Below are 27873 nucleotides of genomic sequence, written 5' to 3' on the forward strand. Positions count from 1 at the left end.
AAGCAGCTGGGGGAAGGATGGGTGTATGGAAACGGTAAACACCCTTGGGGCTAGATTTACTAAGCTGCGGGTTTGAAAAAGTGGGGATGTTGCCTATAGCAACCAATCAGATTCTAGCTTTCATTTATTTAGTACCTTCTACCAAATGATAGCTAGAATCTGATTGGTTGCTATAGGCAACATCCCCACTTTTTCAAACCCGCAGCTTAGTAAATCTAGCCCTTGGAGTGGTAATCTGAAGGAGAGTTTGGGCCAGAATTATTTTCTTTTTATAATAAGAGTAATACAATGCATGAATAATGACTGAAAACAACTAGTGGAGTGTGAGGGATTGTTGGTAAGGATAGGAAGAGCACTGGAGACGTCAATTGAATTGTGAGGGCATAGGGTCAAGAAGGCAGGTAGAAGAGTAAGAGGAGAAGAAGAGGGAGATTCCTTATCTTCATCTGTGGGATCAAATCAAATAAAGAAAAGGTCTCCTGGCTTTGATTCCACATCAGTAGAGACTCATTAAAGACTAATGATGTGGGAAAAGACAAGTACTGCTGCTGCTGCTTTTCCCACTCACTTCCATGCATACACTAATTTCAGAAGAGTTTCTATTTGTAGTGCACAAGCTGCGAACACCATTGACTTTAACAGGCACTTGGAAATTAAATTACATTTTTAAACATCATTGGTGAAATCAAGGTTTTTTTTAATCAGTGTAAATTATTATTTTAAGTTACATGTTCACTTTCACCATTTGCTGCCATCATTTTTACATTTAATAATCTACATTTTTTTTACTAGAAATTGTATTATAAGCATTCTCATAGTATCTCCATTGACGTGTTAACCCTGCGCCAATCCTGCACCTAGAGTGGTGTTTAACATCAGTCAGACTCATCTCTGTATATTTATAAAACAAGTTAACCCGTGCATGATACTCATGCAGTCTAGTCAAATCAAGCTACTTAAGGTGTTAAAAAGGTTCTTGTCATGCATTTGGGCCTAGCCCAGGCCTCCTCAGGGGAAGAGCGTTACTTCCCGACGCAAGCGCCCTTTTTTAACGTGGTTTTGTCCACATGTCACCACCTCATCATTTTTCTCCATCATTTTTCCACACACACTAAGAATTTAGTAGGTCAGTTAACCCGTGCATGATACTCATGCATTCTAGTCAAATCAAACTACTTAAGGTGTTAAAAACTCCCCACTGTCACCCCCGGCAATCACCAACCACTCCCAACTGTCACTTCTCCTTCAAGAAATATATAGGTCAGTGTATAACTCTGCCCAGCAGGTGGTGCTGCAGCTTGGTTTTTTTTTTCCCCCACACACGCCACTAGGCATTTATATAGTAGATAGGTGCTACAAACACATCTTTACAAAAAAACATTATTATTAATATACATATAAAATATGTCTATTTCTAAGTTGTTAAATAACTTAAGCGTGTTTAGTGTTTATTTTACATATATATTGGTTTTAATATCGCTGTCTTCTTGTCATATTATCGGTCTATAAATGTATATTAGCAGCCTCTGGATAAGCAGCAATACACCATAAGAATACAGAATATGTTACTTTTGACATGACAGATACAGTACACTAAACAACTTGCCATATCTCTATATTTCTACTTGACGCTGTTGAAGTCAGCAATAACACTAAAACTAACAAGAGTAAACTATCTGTCTGGTCTCATTATCTAGTTTCATACAGAGACAGTGGGGTCACTTAAGGTGAAATCTATCTGCAGTTTGTTGTAAGACTGGATTGCATTACTCATATATCAAGTTAAGGGGCTGACTTAGACTTGGACATAAAAGATGCCCCCCTGTATTTTACTTGCTCCTGACCCACCTGATCCGTCACTTGCTCCTGACCCGTCTCTTGAAGCACAGGGTACCACAAAATATGTACAGCTAAAAATATTGGTGCAAATTCTGTGCACGCACAGTGCAATTCATTTTGTGTGAAATGCATTATTACAACGCACAAAGACACTTGTGATCAGTTCTATATCAACCCCATCGTAGTGAACTATACAAAAGCTGCTTGTTTTTTATTTTTCTGTTTGATTTTATGACAAGCACCCCTTTTTTCCAGTGAGATTAATACAGGAGGGAATGTTGAACAATTCAAAAATAGGAAATAAATATGTCAGCTAGTTATTATAATATGCTGACTGCTACACTGCTTGGACTGGCAATCATTAGATTCACACTCACATTGTGCTGTGTTGCTCGTTATTAGTATCTTATTTTTTTATCACAATTTGACAGTGTGTACTGTGGCTCTCTGTGTAATGCCCAGGATGAACTTCCCTGGTATCAATGCTGACAGTCCCTTGTGGCACATGTGACAATGCAATTCCTTCACAATTACCGGTGTCTAGATATGCACAATACATTTATACACTAGTGATAAACCTCCCTTTGCAGTAGATAAATGTAGAATATTTAAACATACAATACATCATAATGTATGATATCATTTATTACTAGGGCAGAATTAATATTGGGGCATGTAAGTTACTTCTTCAGACAATTACCTAGAAATGTATTACAATTTTTTTTATCAACTAATTGCTATCAACTAATCTCAAATATTTTTATCAACTAAAATATTAACACACATTACCACACTTTGTGCTGATGCACACTATAATGCATTGTCTATGTTAAGGATAATAAAAGCTCTAAAAAACAGCTGTGCTCTATATTCTTTAGTTTCCTAGAAAGGGTACAGTGTAAGTGATAAACTAGTCCGATGTGTGCTTGGCCAATCTGTTGCCTCAGGCGGCAACTAGAATGGCAGTGGCATAAATATAGCCTGAGAAGACAAAGCAACTGCTCTGGGGCCCAGCAGAATAGGAGGCCCTGTGCCAGAGCTACAATGTGCCATAAGGTACAAACTTAATATGGCTTCATAATAAATTTATCCAGGTAGTTATATAGTTTGAAATATGATGTAGATAAAAGATCTGTATATATAAACCAGACTAACGCAATAGAGTGCTACCAATGTGATTAGTACTCTATCCAGGGGCAAACACCGGATTTCTAGAGGGGGGTTTCCAAATGCTTGGTTTTGGAAAAATGCAAAACCCTCCTAAGGGCCCCCCTGCTGTTTTGTTGGATACTGACTGCGGATGGAGCAGACATGATGGGTGTGACATTATGATGAATCGTAGATATCACAATTTTTCTGTGGGCAGGGCTGCACATATAAGGGAACACATGTTAGGGAGCCCATCATGATGTGGGAGGTGTAATAGGGCCCTGCAGCTGTTACTGTAAATGTAATCTTTTGGCGCCTGGAAGAATTCAAACACACAGCCGCCACTCAATCACGTTACTCCTGAAGGCTTGAAGCCCAGTTCGTCATGACTGAGTTGTCATGGTGGCGGTCATGTGAGGTGTGGGCCATGTGGCTACCAGAGTGCTGTGGGCCATGTGGCTACCAGAGAAGATCATTGGACCATCCTACCACAGATATACAGTTCTGCTACTAAATATAGTTCCTACCAATTTGATTTTTTTACAGAACAGTAAAAAGTTACAGTACTATATACAGTCTACAGCTGATCTTTTGGCCTGCAATAACTGGGACTAACCTGCTCAAAGCTTACCACCCACCTGTTAGAAAACCACCACAGTAAGACAGGTGTAGTGTTTACTATAAAAGTTCTCTCTCTGCCCAGAGTAATTTTAAAGTGACTAGACAGAAAACACCCAGGGGGGCACATTTCATCTACAGAGTCTGTTGGACAGAGCCATGGGAACCTCTATTACTGACCACCTTAACCCTTTGATCTAAATTGGCATGTGGCTCATAGTGTACATACCACAGCATCTTTACTTGAAGTTTTGGAAGTTAAAACGTTTTTCTCTCAAGGAGAGTTGGGCTTAGGATCAAAGTTTGTCATGTGACTCATAATTCTTATGGGTGGCCATGGCTGTGGGGTCCAGGCATTTCTAGCTATGTCCTTGAATAGCACCTTTCTCATTCCCTTCAATCTACCATAAACATATGGATATCTGGATTTTTACAGGCTGGTAAATGGTATATACATAATACAATATGGTTTCTGGATATTTAAATCTCTTACAGTAATAGGAGATGTTTGCTGTCCATGAATGCATTGGCACACTGTTCTGCTCTGTATGTAAACAATTTGTTGCTCAGGGACTGTGGTCTGCTGATCTTTATATCAGAGTTAAGTGCTTAGATATATTATGGTCTTCCCCAAATATCGCAATGTGAAGATCAGTCACACACCCAGAAGTACTGTTTGCCAGAAGCTCACTATTCTGACTGGCAGTAACATTTGCATTCAGCTCAGATTCCTCCTGTACAGCTCTATGTGATGCTGTATCGCTCAGGGCACATGTCTGGAAGGTTGCTGGTCTAGGTGCTCACAGTCTGGTACACAGTACACCCTCAGGGATTGAAGCTTTCCTCTCTAAGTGTTGCCTCCTGAAGTTCAGCTTGTTGAAGTCCTGTGAGATTTCTGTGATGGTTTTACCCTTAGTTTCAGGAAGGTAAAAGTATATTGAAATTCCCGAAATGATGATAACCAGTATGAACAGAAGGAAGCAGTAATGCTGGAGACTCTCCTAGAAGATATAAACCAAGATATTAATGGTAAGGGTGATAGAGTCAAAAAGAGAGGGAATGAATTGAGAAATAGGAAAAGAGCAAAACAGAAATAAGAAAAAGGGAGAGGCAGGGAAAGTGAGAACGAGAACATTATTATAATCAAATTCAACAAGAATATATTTCTTATATGTCTTGGTATATTCTTGTTTACTGATAAAATATAGACAACAGAATGCAAGAGAGCAGACTGCTTAAGTGAAAATGACAACGGAATATGACAGCTTTAGAAACTACTTCAAATACTGTTTTAGATATGTTTATGAACCTAGAAATGAACAAAGTCGCGGCAAAATATAGAACACATCATTTACTATGGAACTTCTCTTTTAACAGAGGTGCGATGTTCTGTGAGCTCTGCTTTTACTTTGCTATACTACAGGACAACATCCCACACTGTATTTGCACATCCCGCATTACGATGAATGTTCTATGAATAGAGCTGGGACTACAAATGATGTTAATTCATTCTGCTCTGTGTTATGGTTGGGGAGAAGTCCGAGCAGAACAGAAATGATTCCACACAGAAAGCCTAAAACCAAATTCCACTGGAGAAAAGCACCATTTTCCACAGCTAAATGCAGAGTCAGGAGAATGTTTTTACAAATGCTTTTATTAATATAATTTATTAGGGATGTGCACCGGCGACTTTTGAGGTCTCGTGTTTTGTGTTTTGGATCCGGATTTTCGTTATTTTTGAGGTTCGGATTTGTCTCGCAAAACACTTGACGAAAGGTCTCGGTTCGGATTTAAGGTATTGGATTCGGATTTTTTTTGAAAAAAACATAAAAAGTTTAAAAATCAAGTTTTTGGGCTTATTTTCACTCCTAGGCTATTATTAACCTCAATAACATTCAATAACAAGCATTTCCACTAATTTACAGTGTATTCTGAACACCTCACAATATAGTTATTAGTCCAAAACGTTGCAAAAAGGTATCTTTCTGGACTGCGTAGAGGAGTGGGTCACCACAATATCTTAAAAACCCTGAACTTTTATGATTCGCACCAATAATTGTACCTGGACTGCGTAGAGGAGTGGGTCACCACAATATATATTAAAAACCCTGAACTTTTATGAATCGCACCAATAAATGTACCTGGACTGCGTAGAGGAGTGGGTCACCACAATATATATAATAAGAAAACCATCAACTTGTTTGATTCGCACCAATAAATGTACCTGGACTGCGTAGAGGAGTGGGTCACCACAATATATTAAAAACCCTGAACTTTTATGAATCGCACCAATAATTGTACCTGGACTGCGTAGAGGAGTGGGTCACCACAATATCTTAAAAACCCTGAACTTTTATGAATCGCACCAATAAATGTACCTGGACTGCGTAGAGGAGTGGGTCACCACAATATATATAATAAGAAAACCATCAACTTGTTTGATTCGCACCAATAAATGTACCTGGACTGCGTAGAGGAGTGGGTCACCACAATATATTAAAAACCCTGAACTTTTATGAATCGCACCAATAAATGTACCTGGACTGCGTAGAGGAGTGGGTCACCACAATATATTAAAAACCCTGAACTTTTATGAATCGCACCAATAAATGTACCTGGACTGCGTAGAGGAGTGGGTCACCACAATATATTAAAAACCCTGAACTTTTATGAATCGCACCAATAAATGTACCTGGACTGCGTAGAGGAGTGGGTCACCACAATATCTTAAAAACCCTGAACTTTTATGAATCGCACCAATAAATGTACCTGGACTGCGTAGAGGAGTGGGCACTGGGCACCACAATAAAATATATAAAAAACCTTCAACAGGTCTGCATTACACTACACATACGGCTGCTCCTCCATCCTCTCCATCATATACATGTTGGAGTTTTAGCGTGTGACAACCTCTTGTTTTTGATAATGTCAGTGCATTTTGAATATTTTTCAATTTGCCCCACACCACTGAATGTACTTTATCTATGATACGCATCTATCTATCTTGACTGCGTAGTGTGGTGGCCCCGGTACACAATTTGGTACCGAGGCCACAATATAATTAAAAAACCCTCCACGTGTCAGAATTCCACCAAACAAGTATCTGGACTGCGTAGTGGGGTGGCCCCGGTACCCAACTTGATACCGGGGCCACAATAAAATAAATACACCCTCCACGTGTCAGAATTCCACCAAACAAGTATCTGGACTGCGTAGTGGGGTGGCCCCGGTACCCAATTTGATACCGGGGCCACAATAAAATAAATACACCCTCCACGTGTCAGAATTCCACCAAACAAGTATCTGGACTGCGTAGTGGGGTGGCCCCGGTACCCAACTTGATACCGGGGCCACAATACCTCCTCCAAACATGCTACAGACAATTCGTCATTGAGATCCCATCAAGTATGTTAAAGACAGACAGGGTCCAAGTGTTATTAGTTGACTTTGTAAAGAAAAAAACTGTCCCTGTTGCACATAGTCGTGCAATGAAGACTTACTTTTTCATTTAAAGGCACGATCTTTCAAGTGTAGTGTTTGTAAGTCTAAGTCATATTATACTTTTGGTAAAATTGGTTTTTTTTGTTCCTCTTTATGTTAATTAATTAGTAATAGAATTAAAGTAGGAAATAGAATTAAATAGAATTAAAGTAGGAAATAGAGTGGTATAGAGTTGTAGTGTGGTATAGATAGAGTGGTCCACACAATATAATAATAAAACCCTCAACTGGTCTGAATTCCACCAAACAAGTATCTTGACTGCGTAGTGTGGGGCCCCGGTACACAATTTGGTACCGAGGCCACAATATAATTAAAAAACCCTCCACGTGTCGGAATTCCACCAAACAAGTATCTGGACTGCATAGTGGGGTGGCCCCGGTACCCAATTTGATACCGGGGCCACAATACCTCCTCAAAACATGCTCCAGACAATTCGTCATTGACAGACCCCAGACAGACAGGGTCGTAGTGTTATTGTTTGACTTTGTAAACCCAAAAAAATGTCCCTGTTGCACTTGCACATAGTCGTGCAATGAAGACTGACTTTTTCATTTAAAGGCACGATCTTTCAAGTGTAGTGTTTGTAAGTCTAAGTCATATTATACTTTTGGTAAAATTGGTTTTTTTTGTTCCTCTTTATGGTAATTAATTAGTAATAGAATTAAAGTAGGAAATAGAATTAAATAGAATTAAAGTAGGAAATAGAGTGGTATAGAGTTGTAGTGTGGTATAGATAGAGTGGTCCACACAATATAATAATAAAACCCTCAACTGGTCTGAATTCCACCAAACAAGTATCTTGACTGCGTAGTGTGGTGGCCCCGGTACACAATTTGGTACCGAGGCCACAATATAATTAAAAAACCCTCCACGTGTCGGAATTCCACCAAACAAGTATCTGGACTGCATAGTGGGGTGGCCCCGGTACCCAATTTGATACCGGGGCCACAATACCTCCTCAAAACATGCTCCAGACAATTCGTCATTGACAGACCCCAGACAGACAGGGTCGTAGTGTTATTGTTTGACTTTGTAAACCCAAAAAAATGTCCCTGTTGCACTTGCACATAGTCGTGCAATGAAGACTGACTTTTTCATTTAAAGGCACGATCTTTAAAGTGTCAGAAAGAGAGAGAAGACACAGGAGAGGAGAGTTGTAGCTGGGGACCTGGGGTGGAAGCTCCCAGGCTCCCCCAGCATTGCCTGGAAGTCTGAGCGTGGTGACTGAGCCAGGGCAAGGAATGTGTGCCCTGGATGAGGGGGAGAACTCCATGCCACTATAGTGAACCCAAGAGAGAGGGGGACACTGCACATGGAAGAGGCCCTGGAGTGAGGGCTGCTACAAGAGGCATGGTAGCTGTAGTGTCAGATCCTGAGGCTGAGAGTACACAGAGTGACGTGTCAGAGCACAGGAGACATTATCCCCGCAGAGGAGGGATGAGCTGCAGTTGAGAGGTCTGTTGTTGAAATAGGACATGCACACTTTAACAAACCAATCATTTCAGCGACAGGGCCTACCAAACAACTTTGACTGAAATGATTGGTTTGTTTGGGCCCCCACACCAAAAAAGCTATTCATCTCTCCCTGTACAGACTAAACAGGCTCTACTGAGGCAAGATGTCGTCCTCATCCTCAACCTCTGATTCCTCTCCCCCTACAGTGTGTACTTCCTCCTCATCACACATTATCAATTCGTCCCCGCTGGACTCCACAACCACAGGTCCCTCTGTAGTATCTGGAGGGCAGTGCTGTACTTCATTGAGGAATTGATTATTCATTTTTATAAACATCATTTTTTCAACGTTGTGAGGAAGCAACCTCCTTCGCCGCTCACTGACCAGGTTCCCCGCTGCACTAAAAACTCTTTCGGAGTACACACTGGAGGGGGGACAACTCAGGTAAAATAGAGCCAGTTTGTACAGGGGCTTCCAAACTGCCTTTTTTTCCTGCCAGTAACAATATGGACTGTCTGACATGTCTACTTGGATGGTGTCAGCAAAGTAATCATCCACAATTTTTTCTATTGTCACAGCATCCAATGCAGCGAGAGTAGACATGTCTGCAATGGTTGGCAGGTCCTTCAGTCCGGACCAGATGTTATCAGCATCCCCGCCAGTGCCTCTTTTGGGAAAACTGAGCTTTTTCCTCGCAGCCATAGATGTGTAAGAAAATGAGGGTGGAGCTGTTGGCATGTCACGGTCCTCTTCAGAGGACAATCTCCTGACCAGCAGGTCTTTGCACCGCTGTAGATTTGTGTCCGCCGGAAACAGAGACACAACATACGCTTTAAACCGAGGATCGAGCACGGTGGCCAGAATGTATTCCTCTGACTTTAAAAGAGTGACCACCCTCGGATCCTGGCAAAGCGTACGAAGGGCTACATCCACAAGAGCTACATGCTTGCTGTAATCGCAATGGCTTACCAGCTCCTCCCTCACTTTCTCCAGCTGCTTCTGCAACAGCCTGATCAGGGGAATGACCTGACTCAAGCTGGCAGTGTCGGAACTGACTTCTCGTGTGGCAAGTTCAAATGGCTGCAGAACCTTGCACAACACGGAAATCAGTCTCCACTGCGCTTGACTCAGGCGCATCCCCACTCCTTTGCCTATGTCGTAGGTGGCTGTGTAGGCCTGAATGGCCTTTTGCTGCTCCTCCATCCTCTGCAGCATATAGAGGGTGGAGTTCCAGCGCGTCACAACCTCTTGTTTGAGGTGATGGCAGGGCAGGTTCAAGCTTTTTTGATGTGCCTCTAGTCTGCGGTAGGCACTGGCTGAATGCCGAAAGTGTCCAGCAATTTTGCGGGCCACCGCAAGCATCTCCTGCACACCCCTGTCACTCTTGAGGTAATGCTGCACCACCAAATTAATGGTGTGGGCAAAACATGGGACGTGCTGGAAATTGCCCATATTTAATGCCCGCACAATGTTACTGGCATTGTCTGACACCACAAATCCCCATGAGAGTCTAAGTGGGGTAAGCCACTGGGAGATAATTTCCCTCATTTTCTCTAATATGTTGTCAGCGTTGTGCCTCTTATTAAAGCCTGTAATGCACAATGTTGCCTGCCTTTGCATGAGCAGCCATTTTGTAGATGCTGCTACTGATGCAGCTGTTGCTGTTGCTGCGGAAGGGGATGCATCTACCCAGTGGGCTGTCACAGTCATATAGTCCTTCGTTTGCCCAGAACCACTTGTCCACATGTCCGTGGTTAAGTGGACAGTGGGTACAACCGCATTTTTAAGAGCACTGAGGACACTTGATCGTACTTCTCTGTACATTTTTGGTATCGCCTGCCTAGTGAAGTGGAATCTCGAGGGGATTTGGTACCGGGGACACAATACCTCCATCAACCCTCTAAATCCCACTCCACTGATGGCGGACACCGGGCGCACGTCTAACACCAACATTGCAGTTACAGCCGCAGTTATACGCTTTGCAATAGGGTGACTACTATCGTATTTGGTGGTCATGGCAAACGACTGTTGGACGGTCAATTGTTTGGTGAAAGACTTAGCGGTCTTACGACTTCCCCTCTGGGAAGATGACCGACTAACAGCAGCAACAGCAGCAGTGGCAGTAGTAGGCGTACCGCTGCAGGATTCCTCGGATGAATCCCGTATTGAGGAGGACTCAGTCTGGCTGGTGACTTGGGCTGCAGGACTGAATCTGATGGAGATTGTGGAGGAAGTTGACGAGGAGGGTGTTGCTGGTGTGTATCCAACTGGACCACGGGATTTAGGTGTCCCTGTACCGATGAGGGTCCTAGCCCCAGTTCCTGAACTAACCACTGAACTATGAAGGTTATTCAGGTGACGTATAAGGGAGGATGTTCCTAGGTGGGCAAGATCCTTACCCCTGCTTATTTGAGCTTTACATAAGCTACATATTGCCATACATTGGTTGTCTGGATTTGGATAAAAATAACTCCAGACCGAAGAGGTGCATTTTTTGGTCTTCTGACCAGGCATGACGATGGGCTTTTTCATCCCATGGACATCAGCTGTTTCCCCCCCTGGTGCCTCATTTACAATAACCACATCACCATCCTCATCATCAAGTTCCTCCACAGCGCCAGCTACATCATCAATAGCCTCCTCCCGAGCCACCTCTTCCCGTACAGTGATGGGAAGGTCAGGCTTGACAACCACCAACACCCTTGGACTCGCCTTGGGGATTTGTGATAATTTCTCTTTAGAAGGCAGAGTTGTTTGCTGTTTTGTTGCTGACAGCATAACTCTCTTCAATTTTTTGTAGGGGGGGGGAGGAGGAGGAGGGCTAAGATCCGTGGGTGAAGCTGAACCACTAGTCATGAACACGGGCCAGGGCCTAAGCCGTTCCTTGCCACTCCGTGTCGTAAATGGCATATTGGCAACTTTACGTTTCTCCTCAGATGATTTTAAGTTTCTCTTTTTGCTACTTTTTCTTAACTTGGGCTTTTTGGATTTTACATGCCCGGTACTACGAGATTGGGCATCGGGCTTGGAAGACGACGTTGATGGCATTTCATCGTCTATGTCATGACTAGTGGCAGCAGCTTCAGCATTAGGAGGAAGTGGGTCTTGATCTTTCCCTACTTTATCCTCCAAATTTTTGGTCTCCATTATATGTAGCACAAGATACTGCAGAATGTGTGAACTTGGTAATATTGCAGTACCAATGGACTTATAATGCTGGATTGGTTTTGCAAATTTGGTTATAATTATTATATATTTTTATTTTTTTTTAATTTTTTATTTTTTTTTACTTTTTTTTTATTTTTTACAAACTTGGGAATAATGGGGAAATAACTATGCCCTTAGAAGCACAGAGCACAGGACACAGCACCACTGGACTGAACAGGACACGGCACAGGACCCAGCAGCACTACGGAACTCAGCAGGACAGAGCACAGGACACAGCACCACTGGACTGATACTGCAGAATGTGTAAACTTTGTAATATTGCAGTACCACTGGACTTTTACTGCTGAATGTGTGAACTTGGTAATATTGCAGTACCAATGGACTTATAATGCTGGATTGGTTTTGCAAATTTGGTTATAATTATTATATATTTTTTTTTTTTTTAAATTTTTTATTTTTTTTTACTTTTTTTTTATTTTTTACAAACTTGGGAATAATGGGGAAATAACTATGCCCTTAGAAGCACAGAGCACAGGACACAGCACCACTGGACTGAACAGGACACGGCACAGGACCCAGCAGCACTACGGAACTCAGCAGGACAGAGCACAGGACACAGCACCACTGGACTGATACTGCAGAATGTGTAAACTTTGTAATATTGCAGTACCACTGGACTTTTACTGCTGAATGTGTGAACTTGGTAATATTGCAGTACCAATGGACTTATAATGCTGGATTGGTTTTGCAAATTTGGTTATAATTATTATATATATTTTTTTTTTTAAAATTTTTTATTTTTTTTTACTTTTTTTTATTTTTTACAAACTTGGGAATAATGGGGAAATAACTATGCCCTTAGAAGCACAGAGCACAGGACACAGCACCACTGGACTGAACAGGACACGGCACAGGACCCAGCAGCACTACGGAACTCAGCAGGACAGAGCACAGGACACAGCACCACTGGACTGATACTGCAGAATGTGTAAACTTTGTAATATTGCAGTACCACTGGACTTTTACTGCTGAATGTGTGAACTTGGTAATATTGCAGTACCAATGGGCTTATACTGCAGGATTGGTTGTGAAAATTTTGTGGTAATTAAAAAATATTAAAGTAGTTTTTGGTATTTTATAAAAAAACTTTTTTTTATTTTTTTAAACACAGGGGAATATTGGGGAAATAACTATGCCCTTAGAAGCATAGAGCACAGGACACAGCACCACTGGACTGAACAGGACACAGCACAGGACCCAGCAGCACCACTGACCTCAGAAGGACAGAGCACAGCACACAGCACCACTGGACTGATACTGCAGAACACAGCACAGCACAGCACAGCACAGCACAGCACAGCACAGCACAGCACTAAACAGCACAGCACAGCACAGCACTAAACAGCACAGAACTAAACAGCACAGAACTAAACAGCACAGAGGACCACCTAACACACCCTCCCTCTACCCTGATCAATGCCCGAGTGAAGATGGCGGCGACTAGCGGGGAATTTATAGGATCCGAGTATCGCGAGATCCGACAACGGGATTATGAGTCAGAGCCTCAGTTTCACTTTTGAATTTGGCGCCAATACCCGGATCTGTCTCGGATCCGACTCGGATCCGCAACGTTCGGGTGGGCTCGGATTTCAGAAATCCGAGCGCGCTCATCCCTATAATTTATCACAAGTACTGGATAAATAGAGTTCCCTAATCTGGTAACAAAGTAATGTTTTTTTTTACTTTTTATTTTGAAAACTTGAAATAGAAACACAAGCAATGAACAATAAATTGAATATTCAGACAAACTGACAGTGCAAATAAAACAGACGAGTATAGGCATTCCGAAAACCCCCCATCAACAATAATTCAATGATTGTTCAGGCATTGGAACAGTAGTTTTAAGAGTGAAAAGGAGATGGGGGAATAAAGGGAAAAAAAAGGGGGGTCAGTTATTGCTGGTAGGGAACAAAATATGTCCGATAGAGACAGTGAGTGTGGTCTCAGGAGTGGGTCCTCTGATACTTAGGTATTGAATAATCCACTATAGAGCAGAGACATAAGGAAATACAACAAAGGTGCGGGGGAGTGTGGGTGAGTTTGGATTTTACAGGTAGAGCCAGGGAAGCTAAATTTGGTGAACTTCTCTACCTTATCGTGCAAGTGATGGGTAATCCAATAGTGTAATGAACCAAATATAGGATCGCAAGGTGGACATACAAGGGAGGTCAGTGTGCTTGTAAGACTCCTCCTGCCCTCCTTTCTTTGAACTGAATGTTGGGCGTGATGTCATCACACCCGACATTTGCAGTGAGGACCGTACAGAGAGGAGCCATGAGAAGAAAACAGAAGAGAAGAAAGAAGACAATAGAAAGGTAAGTGAAGAGGAGCAAAAGCAGCATGATGGAGGGCACAGTGTGTTACAGGGGAGACAGATGAAGGGAAGCAAAGCAGCATGATGGAGGGCACAGTGTGAAACGGAAGACATGAAGGGGAGCAAAGCAGCATGATGGAGGGCACAGTGTGATACAGGGGAGACAGGTGAAGGGGAGCAAAAGCAGCATAGAGGGCACAGTGTGATACAGGGGAGACAGATGAAGGGGAGCAAAGCAGCATAGAGGGCACAGTGTGATACAGGGGAGACAGATGAAGGGGAGCAAAGCAGCATAGAGGGCACAGTGTGATACAGGGGAGACAGGTGAAGGGGAGCAAAGCAGCATAATGGAGGGCACAGTGTGATACAGGGAAGACAGGTGAAGGGGAGCAAAAGCAGCATAGAGGGCACAGTGTGATACAAGGGAGACAGATGAAGGGGAGCAAAGCAGCATAGAGGGCATAGTGTGATACAGGGGAGACAGGTGAAGGGGAGCAAAGCAGCATAATGGAGGGCACAGTGTGATACAGGGAAGACAGGTGAAGGGGAGCAAAAGCAGCATAGAGGGCACAGTGTGATACAAGGGAGACAGATGAAGGGGAGCAAAGCAGCATAATGGAGGGCACAGTGTGATACAGGGAAGACAGGTGAAGGGGAGCAAAAGCAGCATAGAGGGCACAGTGTCAAGCAGTGTGAAGAAAACATGAAACTTTTTTTTTGTTTTTTCTTAATATTAAACCTTACAAAATTACATATGAGGCTTTTTCTTTTTCTTGCGGCCCACACAACCTCAGACATTGATTATTTGGCCCAATAGGGGTTGAGGGCCTGAGTTATTAGGTAATTTTGTTGTTTAGACTGAAAATCATCATGAAATCTAGGGAACTTACTATTTTGTGAATGGAGACTCGGGAGACTAGCAAGAACTGATGCAGAGTGTGACGTATGCAGTGTGTAATGTATGTCACATAAATGCGGAGCGTATCTTGCTTAAAATAGCTTTGCACATACCGAAAAAGTGGAAGCACACATATGCTCCTATACAGACTTGCATGATTCTGGCACTTACTCCCGTCTGCACCTAGAGAGGTGGGATGGAGGAGGGAAGGGACGTGGAAACGTAAGCCTAGTACACAAATGCGGTAACGCAAATGCGGCTCATGCAGACCTGCGGAAACATGCATATGTTCTTATGAGGTGTATTTTTTGCACTTGCTATAGGATAGGTGCAAATACCCTCAGGTGATGGATGGTGACTTGTAAAGAACCAGGTGCATATACTGCTGATGAGGAGGCAAATACATATATATGCTTGTTTTTTCATTCTCTTTTTTTAAGAGTAATTTACTCACGTTTTGCATCCAGCTCTTGCAAAATGTAATCCAGTAAGCACAACTGTGTACTAGAAAATAGACCACAGGACACGTCACTGTAATCTAGGAACTTTCCAGAAAACACTGTAACTTACCACAATATATGGAAAAGTCATTCCCAGAATTCCTATTCCTATCCAGCTGAAAACTCCAAAGAGAACAAAGGCTGGAACACGAGGAGCCTGTGCAAAGATTTCAACACACGTTGATATTATGGCGCCAACTGTGGACAAAAGGAGTCAATATTAGTAATGTATGAAAAGCAAAACTAGACTTATGCAAAAAAAAGGTTGATGTACGAAGCACAAAAATAATTTGACCTGCACTACCCCTTTATTTGTGCAAGTGCACCTATTTTCTGCCCAGTGAATTTCACTGCACTTTCTGATGCTCGGATCTGTGTCCCTGAACATCACTCTGCACTTAAATTGCAGATCCACCTGAAAATGTGCATGGTCGGACGAGTAAAAACGTCACTTCAGATTCCAACCTGCTACTATTTCAGGACTACTAAACCTTTCATTAATATCAACTATTACATTTTTCTCCCCAAATAGTGCTCAACTTGCATCCCGTTGAAAATATTTTACTTCCAAAAAATGCTATGTATTTGCATGATAGTCTTGTACTTGTATAAATGAACTTTATTGTGTTATGTCCGCTATATCTTTTAGATTACCCTTATCTGTTAAGTAACCAATGTGTTAAGTCCATAAGTGATATAGCCATAAATGACAGGATATGCACTTACTTGGCCCAGCCCCAAAAATGAATATGAATGTAAAAGTGAGGGCAACACTGCAGTAGGACATCCAGAAGTATTGATCCTATTAGACACAAGAAACAAAAAAGATTTCTAACACCCAACACTATATTGTACATAGGTATCCATCCCTATTGTAGAATGAGTTGCAGTGTGAATATGTCCTCACTTTCCCTGCATATTACTAAATATTTGTTTATTAAAAAAACTATGGGATAATTTTATTTAAATGAGGCTTAACAATATTTAGTTTCATAATGTTTCATAATGTTGGCTAAATAAGAATTCACCATGAAATTGTAAAGTTGTGTACTTTGAAAGCTCTAGAGGTTTTAATCACTACTAGCACCAATGGGGGATTAGTTACTTTAAAATGAAATTTAGTGGTTACTCTTAAATAATGTATTAGTTACTCCCATGTGAAAGAAGCGGTGTTATTGGCAAATGTATTATTTTTCTTGGAGTTGTCCTTTGAGGAAACAAAATGTTTGGAATCGACCGATATCTCAATAAAATGTGTAGTGCCACTCTGCAGATTTTGTGAATATTGGCTAGTCATTAGATGAACAAATCTGTCGTTACCTGCATGGAGAGTGTCATTGTTAGAAGTCCTAGGGTCAAAGCCATAAGGCTATAACCTCCCAATATCAGAACCTTTCTCCCAAAGCGATCAATAAGTAGACTCTATAAACACAGAAACATAGACTTTCAGGTGACATAAAGAACATTACTATGTGTTGCATTATCTATGTTACCCTTTGTCTTCTTAAGGAGTTAAAATAGTAGCCTGCAATCAAAAACTTATTATTTAATGGATCCATCACACTTTGTGCAAAAAAAGTACTTATTGTTACATTTCAGTCCTACTCCAATTGTAGCAATATTTTGGTTTTACAAATACTGTCTTACTCTTACGAATCCTATCATATCTCCCATTCATATTCCCACATTTTTCCCTCTAACATGTACATGTAAAGCTATTTAATTGTTTTATTGTGCAGCTTATAAATCATTTTGCAGCCCTCTGAATTGTTTGATTGTAGTTTGTTAATGTGCTTTTGGAGAGAGAGACTCTAGGACTGTAAATATTACTCAATGTTCACACGAATAACCTATAAAGGGACAACATAACCTCCCTCGTCTTCTCTGCTACTAACTCCTCTACCTATACAACCAGATATTCTACTGGCTTTTCTCACTGCGTTACTACAGTACACTACTTGTAATATGACTTTTGGGCAAACACATGGGTCCTGATTCATCCACGTTTTCTGAGCGCAACCCGCGTTCAGTATTATACGCACATATTTAGGCTTTGCATACTCCCGAAAGCACGGATGTAAAGACATGTGTGTTTTTGAAATTGGGGACAGGTCTGCTGTGTCTACTACACAAAATGCTGCAAGATATGTCTAATACCTACTTGGATCATAAATTTGCAAAAGAACGCACAGGACAAAACAAAATATTGAATTAATGTCACCTGGTAATAATATAGGCACTAATGATAAAACAGTTAAAAATTTTTTTTTTTACATGAAATACATTTATTAGTATGATCTTACTGAGCATAAATATAAAAAAGTGCACAGCTACACTGAGCAATGTTATAGAAAGCGATGTTTTGCTGCCATTAGCCTCCTCAGAGTGTTTATTTAGAAGCTATATAATCTAACATTTGGATAGACCGATTATACACAGGGAATGGTATAGTGCAGTCTAGGGAGCCAAATATATAAAACTGCCCACACAGGGCAGCAAAGACAGATAGAGGGATAGGTGATGCTCAAATGGCTTTCACTGAGAAACTTACACAGGTTATGGTAGAAACAAATTCAAAACTCCCAACTCCCAAGGAAACATATGCAATCCTGTCCTCAGGGAAGCCGACAGCATGAAACACGTCATATGAGTAGAAGTAAATCTGGTGGGTCATTGGAAGAGATACAAAGTAATTTAGTGTTACAGTGCAACAAGGAAAACAAGGATTCAATCGCATGTGTTGTATGAATTATTAACACACAGCAGTTCTTAGCATTTATTAAGGGATATTTACTAACAATGCTCAGGTACATTAAAAGTATAGCAACTAGTGATCAATACCTTGTATTTGTTTAGTGTAAGTTAGCAAAGATCTGATTGGCTGTTATGGTTTTTGTGCAGATTTGCACCTTGGAGCAATGTTAGCAAATAACCCTGATTATGGCTCATTTCTAACCATACAGTAGTGCATATGTACTGCACAAACTCTATTTTGTGATATCATGAACCTTCGTTTGCAGAAGTGCACCCGATTTTACTGACATCCACAAAGAGATGTAGGCCAAAATGCAACCTTAATTTTTCTCCTCCTCGGACATCTAGTCATGTCATGGTGGCCCTCATCCCACCCTCTTCACTAGGAGGTGGGCAGGATGCTGGAAAATGGTGCAATGTACAGGAAGGGCGAGACGAGGGCCTTTGCACCCTGCAGAATCATCCGCTTTGGCATACTTGCCCACTCTCCCAAAATTTCCGGGAGACTCCCAAATTATGGGTAGATTTCCTGGACTCCCAGGAGTACAGGCCATACGGACTGTTTTTTCATGTAGCACACAAATACTTGATAGCTTGTTTGTACACTGAAATTTAAAGTTGATATTTGTGTGCTACATGAAAAAACAGCCAGTATTTAACTTATGTGCAAAACAGAATACTAATTTGCACCTCTTGCATTGTAACATGGTTTTGTCCAGGAGACTTAAATAAGAAGTTTCTTAAGTTAAGATCCTTAATGAATCAGGCCCATAGACATTAATGATAAACCAGTAAAAATAAAAAAGTTTATTTTTTATAAAGGTTTTTTTTTAGTCTCCCTCCCCGTGAAATACATGTATTAGGATGTTATGAGTGTCTTCTGTACATAAAATACATTTTTACAGTTGTTCCTGATTGCAAACACATGTCATAATATGCATACACAGCCGTTTTTAAGAGTAATTGGTACTCAGACTAGACTTGTAACTGGAGCAAGAGATACGGCTGGCAAAACCAGTAGCTGAGAGATGCCCAGAGCTTGAATTGGACGCTGGCACGTCCTTACTGTACATTGGCTAGGGGCATCTGTCCCTTCCCCACCTTGTTCCTTCCCTGAAATCATAGGCTGTAGTAAGTGTCCTTTTCACTCAATGATAAATTGAAGCTATGTTCTATGGTGTATTACCCGGTTCTGAGCATGTGCAGAATAAATGTGCGAATTATAAGCATAAAATTGCTTTTTACGTCAATTAATGAATCAGGCTCAGAGACTGCATGCAATTTTAATACAAAGTATTACAGCTGAAGACATCTATTACACAGGACAGAACCTTTGCGCTTATATAGAAAAATTGAGAAATATTAGTGCCAATTTAAAGTCAATTTACCAGTTAGACAAAAAAAGGCGTAAGGTGTGCAAATGATAAATAACCACACAACAGAAAACCTGCAGTAATTATGTTTATTCTGGGAGTAAATGTATTAAGCAGCGATTCTAGCAAATTGACGATATTTGGTTTAAACCCGATATTGGCCACATAATCCTATATCGGGTTTAAACCAATTGCCGTTCTAAGTTATGCCGACAAAGTCGCTGAATATTGGCGGTTTGCTAGAATCACTACTTAATGTATTTAGCCCCTGGAATGAAACTTACTAATATCATAACACTATTATTTGTGATATGCAATTGTGCAGGAGGATTTAATCTGTCTATTGAGTGGGTATTTTTTTTCTCTGTGATATGTCAGATGAAAGATAAAGATTTTGGGGGGGGGGGGGGGTTCACATCCTCATGTTAGTATATAAACTGACCTTCTGAGGGACCTCCCAGGATTACATATTCATATGCTCCCTGCATGAAACCTTTTCTTACTCTGGGGCCCAGGGCCATCTTAACAACATTATGGGCCCTCGGGCAAAGCAGTGCACCGGGGCCCCTTGATATAGATATAGATATATAGAGATAGAGATAGATATATGTACTTGCTCAGTGACCCTTGAAGGTTTTTTTTGCAGATTTTTTTCTTTTCCAGGATTATTTATTCTCATTAAGAGCCGTGCCTATGGGGCCCCCTTTGCCCGTGGTGCCCCCGGGCAGCTGCCCATTGTGCCCAATGGAAAAGATGGCCCTGCTGGGGCCTCAATAGCCTGACCATGTGTTTTGCTCTGTACACTGTGACATCCTCTTACTCCTTCTAATAATGATCTGTAGTAGGATAGCCAAGAGCAATGACTATAAGGTTGAAGCTTAAAGATACTTTACTTACTATTTAAAGATCCCTACATGGGATTGCTGTTTTAAGCTGGCCACACATGAGCTGAACTTACCACTAGGCTCAATCATCGAGTGACAGGATCAATGTCCAAACTGAACACACATAAGTGGTCAAATTGGATGAGTCTGTCAATGTATCCCCTCTGGCCAAGCACCCACATCACTTCAGCCATGAATAGGGAGCGTTAATGTGGTCAGATTGGCCAACCATGTAATCCAGTCATTGCTAAGTCATAATAAAACTCAACTGCATTGGCACCACTAAGTTGCATGCTAAGGATCATGCCGATCATGATGTAGAGTTGCCAGCGATTGGAGGGGTCCTGTAACACTTCCAAGACACTCATGCTTCTACCCTTCTTTTGTGACGATTGCTCTCTCATCATTTCATCAATAGCATCCTGGTGATCTCTGTCTCCCCACAATTGCTTCAGGGCTAGAAAACAAGAAATAATCAAGAGAAATCAAGTGGATAAAAGTTTGACATAATTGTTTCCCAAGAAATAGAACCAATCTGTCACATTATAACAGAGGAACCACACGCTGTGCGTGTCCCTGTTATAGTGTGACCAGCCTATGTCTCTCATGCTCTGTGTCTCCCAGCATTCGTGGTAACCAGCCCAAGTTATAAGCACGTCTGCTAGTTACTATTTTATGGTCAGGGGGTTACATATTTTTATTCATTTAATCTTTTTTAAATGGCAGTTGTCATCATCAAGCTGATGATGGTTACTGGTATATTTTTACTGCGCCCATATTAGAACACACTTCAAGCAGCCACATACTTACACAGTATTTTAAGTTGCAAATGTCTAAAGAGATGTGCAACTCAAAATACAAAGCAATTTTGTGGTTGTAACTGTATGCTGTCTCTAATAAAGACCCATAGTGTCTGTGTACAAGTGTGGCCACTATGTTATCAGCCTGTATATGTGAATATATGTTATTACCCTATACACAGTTGGTGGCCACTATATTAAGCTTATAAATGTGGCAACTATGTTATCAGTCTGTATTATTATTGTAAGGTGACAGTGGTGAAAACAGAACATACACGAGCAAGAGGGTACATACAAGTTATACAAAATAAATGCAGAAGTCAAAACAGAGCATTGGCAGTGGGAAAAGGGTAGAGATAAGAAAGAGGAGTGAGTGCAGCTCAGAATATAGATTGGGACAGAAGTGGCGGTGTACAGTGTGAGTAGTGTAGATGTGAGTATGGTAGGCTCTATTATTTTTTCTTAGCAGTTATTACAGGTAGACATAGACCACATAAGCAAAGTTGAACAGGTAAGTTTTGAGGGAGCATTTAAAGCACTGGAGACTGTGGAAGAGTCTGATGAAGTGAGGGAGTGTATTCCAGATATGGGGAACAGCACAGGAAAAGTCCTTGAGGCAGGGGCTTTGGCTATATTTAGCTTAAGAGAGCATTGTGATTTCCAGGAGGAGCCGGCAGAGAGACAATTAAAAAACTGCAGGTAAGAGGGGAAGGGCAAGTAGAGTTATTATCGGCATAGAGATGATACTGTAGACTGAAGAAATTGATCAGATGTCTCAGTGAGGAGGTTCAAATTGAGAACAAATGAGTGCTGAGGATTGACCCTTGAGAGACCCCAATAGGAAGCGAGAAGTGGGAGGGGGGAAGAGGTGGAAGTACAGACATAGAATGATTGGTTCAAAAGATAGGAGGTGAACCAAGAGAGGACAGTGTTGCAAAGGCCAATGGAGTGAAGGGTGCGCAGTAGAAGAGGGTTGTCCACTGGGTCAAAAGCCAGAGAGAGGTCCAGAACAATAAGCATGGAAGATAATCCTTGGATATAGTGTGGATCTAGTATAAACTTTAGCCAGAAATACAGAGGTTGGCTTTCGGGAAAGTTTTAGATAGAAAGTCTGGGGTAGAACCTGATCAGAGTGCTAGGGCAATAGAGGCAATAGAGAAGGCTTACAGGCTAGAATGAGAGTAGCTTATCAGAGACAAAGCAAGGCAAAGATCGGGCACACTACAGAAGGGGATCTAAGTGGGCTTTAGGAAAGTATTTTGAGATGGACTTTGTAGGTGAGTAAATTCAATTGGATTCTGTAAAAGGTGTGGAGCCATTGTAAGAATTTGCATAGTAGTATGGCATCTATGGAGTAGTATGGATGTAGAGACACAGTAGCATTTCAGACAGATTGAAGCATGAATAGATGCCAGATGGAGAAGGTTGCTGTTGAGGTGAGAGAGGAGAATAGAATAGATAAGAATTGTGGCTACATCTTGGGTAAGTAAAGGGCATTTTCTAGAAATATTTTTAGGGTGGAGGTGAAAGGAGAGATTGGAAGCAAAGGTTAGATTTAAGGTCTACATCAAGGCAGTGAGTTTAGGAGACAAGAGCAATTTGAGGCGAAGTACTGATTCTGATAGGAGGAAAGTTGGTAAACTCTGCTCTGGACATGATGAGCTTTTGCTAGCTTTGGAACATTCATGTGGAAATAGCAAATAAACAGTAGGTCACACGACATAGTTAGGAATGGCAGAGGTCTGGGGAGGAGAGATGTATTTGACTGCTGCCAGAGGTGGTACTGGACGGTTCACAAAGAGAAGAAGTGTACAGTGAGAAAAACAGAGGACCAAAAACAGAATATTCATTGACCCCCAAGAGATATAGGGTGGTAGTTGGAAAGAGAGGTGTTCTAGAGGTGGGCATGCAGTGGAGGAAAGATAGAGAGAGAGAGAGAGAGAGAGAGAGAGCGCAGAGGGGTTGAGAGGGAATAGGGCAGAAGGTCACAGGGTTAGATGTCGAGATGAGTGCAGAGATCCTCGGTTATTGGAGAGAATGAATTGAAGGTAGATTTGGGAGTGAGGGAGAAAGTGGCTGAAATGAGAAGATTTTATGAAGATTTGTATTGATTTGCCTTTCAAGTAGATGTGATCATGTAATTAGCCAGTAGATGTGGGCACTAAGTAATAAACAGTAGGTGTGGCAACTATTTAATTACCCAATATATGTGGCTATTACATTATCATCCTGTATAATTGTCCACTATGTAATCAGTCTGTATATTTGGCCACTATGTAATCAATTAGAGTATGTGGCCATTATGTTACCAGTCAATGTCTGTGCCCACTATGTTATCAGTCTATATATGTTGCGACTTTATTATCATTCTATATATGTGACCACTATTTATCAGCCTGTATAAAGTATTGAGCTATTGTGTTATCAGCCTGTGTATGTGGCCACTTTGTATGTCAGCCAAACAAAGTTAATTAAAGACCATGGAATTCCTTAAAAAAAATCGTTATATGACCAGCACATCTCTGCTCCCCGGAATCTGCCTATTCTGTCATCTATAATTAATCACAGGCTTTAAGTTTGCCCATTCAGTGACTGCTGCATACAAGTTACCTTTCAGACAGCCTTCCTTGTCACCCTTTTCCAGAAGAAGGTAGCCTGGGGATTCTGGGAAGAAGGGCAGTGCAATCAGCTGTACAAAAGATATGATGCCACTCAGGAGCATAACCTGAGGCCACAGAGATTCTGAACCAAATATCTCTCTGTGAAGAAGACAGAACACAACATATTTACCCCAGAACAAGATCATATTTGTAATAAAACATGTAAAGTTTAAATGTAATAATTCCTGTTATCATGTGACATTTAAAACAGCTTGCAAAAGTTTATATTACCAGGTTTCATACCAGTTACACCAATAACCCTAATGGTGTGTTACCTGAGTCCCACAATTTGACCACACAGTTTGCCCAGAGAAACAGCTATGGGCCCAGAGACATTGATGAATCCACGTAGTTTTTGGGGTGCAATTTCTCCAACATATTGTGCATGAATACTAACTCCCAAACCTAAGGGCAACATAAAGTAGACAATAAATGATAGTACAGGCAAAACTGCATGCGATCACATAAAAATTGTATTTATAAAGTTTTACTGTATTACTATTACTGTAGTTCTAGATCATTTAAAACCTTGGATGATGTCAATGGTTGTGAAGTTTTTCAAAACAATGATTGTTAATACCGTTTTTTTGTGTATCACATGTTGTCAGTGGTGTTATTCACTAAAAGGAGACACATGTCACTTTAGATATTTACAAAATGCAGCCACACCAAAACCTGCACTATTTAGCTGTGGTAATACTTAAATGTGTGATAGTCAACCATCAAAATAAGATGGTATCTCACACTGAGATTGTCCAACTAGCTCTCTCTTATTGTGGTCAACCAACTGTTTTTTAACCAAATTGGCCCAACACACTAATTTACTGGTTCTGACTGATCAAAATGTGATTGGGCAGGTCTGAAAACTCTTCTGTAATGCATTCACTTTGCACAAGCACTGTATAACTGGATTTATAGGGGGGAATTCAATTTTATGGGATGTACAGTGAAGTGCCTTCCGAACAGTCCTAAAAGCCACTCTGGTGATGCAACAACACAGACTTTCTCTTGCTCCCCTTAGAGCTTCGTAGGAAAATTTGTAATGTTCGGGTACCGATAATTGACTCAACCGGACATTGTGGTTATGTCTGGTAGGCAGCTCATTGCAATTAATTGAATTCGCTCCATGCAGTCTTGTCTTTCCTGTCCCCAGCCAGACTGGCATACTTTCTTTTTGTGATTGTACTGAATAAAAAACCCATCACATATCCAACTTCTGAAGTCAGTTTAAATGATTATGGATATAGCCTTTTACCAGCTTGCCAAAGTATCTGTTTGGTTTCATTACAGTAAACAATGTATTCTGATAGTAGTATAATATTATATCATTTAACTAATTTATTAGCTAGATTCAATGGTCAAAGTGCAAAGTTAGGAGGTATGGAAATGTAAGTGAATGTAATTTCATAGCTTTGCAATTAAAGCAGTAGGAGAAAAGGTGATATGTCATAACACAGTATACCAGCACTTCAGCCACTAGATTCCCAATATATTGTGCAGCAAATGTTATATTAAGCATCTGAACTTGCAGTAGTTTAACACAAACCTGTGTAAAAACCAGAAAGGAAACGTCCAGCCATAACCATTTCGAAATAACCAGCTGTCTGGCTGAGACTCATGAGCAGTGTGCTGATTATTGGCAGTATTGAAATACATAGTTGACACTTCTTCCTGTAATAGATACATTATCATTTTACAGCAAGAGAAGACGCCTTTGTAGCACCAATATTAGGTAAGAAGCGGTAGAGTGATCGTATAGTAGAGAGATGCATTTTCTACAACATATATGGAAATTGTTGTTTAATTAACATGGAACTAATCCAAACTAAATTCCTAATTGTCAAAAGAGCACAAGAAGCCAGAGAGATTGTGCAGCCTTTTTTTTATTTATTTAGTTATTACTTTTATATAGCACATGCAATTTTACACAGTGGTGTACTCAAAATGTTTTACTCCATTTCGAATAAAGTTGAATAGCATCATTAAAGAATCCTCAAGAGACAGCCTTAGAGGCATCCAAGTTCACAAGAGGTCCACTGAACCTACAATCACCTACTAGATTTATATTTGTGAATTCCGCAAATAACACATATTGCCAATTAAAATACGATTATTGTTATTAATCGTTATGCTGTCTGTTTGTAGAAAGATAAAAGTATATTAAAACTCTATCTAACCCAGTGTTGGCTAACCTATAACACTCCAGGTGTTGTGGAACTACAAGTCCCAGCATGCTTTGCCAATATATAGCAGCTTATTGCTGGAAGGGTATGTTGGGACTTGTAGTTTCACAACCCCTGGAGTGTCACAGGTTAGCCAACACTGATCTAACCTAACTACTTGTGAAATTGAGATTTCAGCCAAACTAAAGTGAGTTTAAAAGGATAACGGTCTGGGCCCTTCCCCTTCCTTCCCTATTCACTACAATAGAGCCAGGCGATATGGGCAAATTAGCCTCATATGGCAGAGAGTGTGCCATCAAATCAAGTGTAATACCCAATAAATATTTATATGAGATCAGGGCCGCCCCCTCCCCAATCGTTCCTTACCTTAACTTGCCTCCATAAAGCTGCTCCTCTCTGCTCCGTCTCCTCCCCTCCACTCACTGACACTGATGATGATGTCACGCCCGACAGTCAGTGTGTGGAGGGGAGGAGACGGAGCAGAGAGGCGGCGGTGGTGGTGATCCATAGCCCCTTCCCCCTCCCCGTGGATTTATCGGGAGCTGTGCGGCGGCCGTGGAAGGTATGGTCAGCGGTCGCAGTTTTAAAGTAATTTTATTTCTGTGGCGCCCTCCAGAGCCCGGCGCCCTAGGCAACTGCCTAACCTTGCCTAATGGGAGCGCCGGGCCTGTATGAGATCCATCTGATCAATTTTGGGCACTAAAAGATGCACAACCAGAGAACTGAATAACTAGACATATCCACTGTGGCCAGACTGGAAATAAATTCTGACCTTGACATTCAGACAAACAACAGTATTGGCCAATGAATCCCCAAATGTAGTTTTTGTTTGTTATTATTGTTTTACAACAATTTTGCTGCACTCTACAAAACAATTAACTTTTAGTTCTGTAAAGAAGCTTTTTAAACTTTGGCACAACACAAAAAAAGAATAACAACGTTTAGAAGTCACCATCAACTTGGGAATATGAATTTGAAAAACATGAAAAGTGAGAGATTGTGGGGAGCTGGCATTATTATTTGAAAAATTAATTTAAATCACATTTCAACAACATATTTTCCTTCTTACACTTACTTCCCAAACCTCCCAATTAGGTAACCAGATACAGTTGAGCCTATTAGTCCCCCGATGCTGAATATAGAAACCACCAAAGACCATATCAAGGTAAGTGTTCCGTCATCTATTGTAGTCTTGTACCTCTTCACCCACGTGTCATTGATGAACAGTTTGATAAACTAAAATGGAAGTAACCAAAATATATTGGGTCAGTATTTGTTGAATTGCCAGACAGTACCAGTAAAGATAAATTTTAATTGTCTGCTTGCAGTGTTGATGGGTGTATAGTTAAAGAATAGGGTGATTTTATTAATTTAGAATGCGTTCGCTGTACTAATGGGGTACAAACTTACAGTGGATACTAGTGAACAGAATGTGGAAATATGTACTGATCTAGGAATGTGGGTGTCACACTCACCGGAGAGGGAGAATTCAGCACAGACAAGTGGTAACCATACTGAAATGTGCCACCAATGCCCAAGACAAAGGTCATCAAAAATAGTCCCCGGTAGTGCACCTAAAACAATGGTATAAAGGAAAGTGTAGCACTAGAAGCATGATAAAATGAGTCACAGTTCCACAGCTCTAATGCATCCAGAGTAATATATCATGGTGGATTAAGTTCCTATTAAAAACTAGGGTAGCCCCAAAATGTAATTT

The 27873-nt window shown here is 41.0% G+C and overlaps 1 protein-coding gene across 1 annotated transcript; it reads right to left on the reverse strand.

Annotated features, from left to right (window-relative positions):
- Positions 1 to 1511: 1511 nt before the first annotated feature.
- Positions 1512 to 27873, reverse strand: LOC142160782 (solute carrier family 2, facilitated glucose transporter member 9-like). The gene is made up of 11 exons (XM_075215768.1): positions 27632 to 27873; positions 27232 to 27392; positions 25520 to 25644; positions 24249 to 24378; positions 23924 to 24072; positions 20783 to 20970; positions 18054 to 18164; positions 16823 to 16924; positions 16229 to 16304; positions 15573 to 15700; positions 1512 to 4607 (listed from the first exon to the last, which is right to left on the reverse strand). The coding sequence occupies exons 1-11, from the start codon at positions 27704 to 27706 to the stop codon at positions 4407 to 4409; spliced, it is 1446 nt and encodes a 481-aa protein (XP_075071869.1). The 5' UTR covers positions 27707 to 27873; the 3' UTR covers positions 1512 to 4406.

Source organism: Mixophyes fleayi, chromosome 1 (assembly GCF_038048845.1).
Source record: "Mixophyes fleayi isolate aMixFle1 chromosome 1, aMixFle1.hap1, whole genome shotgun sequence".
NCBI lineage: Eukaryota > Metazoa > Chordata > Amphibia > Anura > Limnodynastidae > Mixophyes > Mixophyes fleayi.

Excerpts from the sequence above, each read along its gene's own strand:
- LOC142160782 (XM_075215768.1), bottom strand. The coding sequence starts at position 27,706 with ATGACCTTTGTCTTGGGCATTGGTGGCACATTTCAGTATGGTTACCAC. Across the intron at positions 24,073-24,248 it reads GGTCAAATTGTGGGACTCAG|AGAGATATTTGGTTCAGAAT; the intron begins GTAACACACCAT and ends TCTTCTTCACAG. Across the intron at positions 16,925-18,053 it reads TTGTTTCTACCATAACCTGT|AGTCTACTTATTGATCGCTT; the intron begins GTAAGTTTCTCA and ends CTGTGTTTATAG.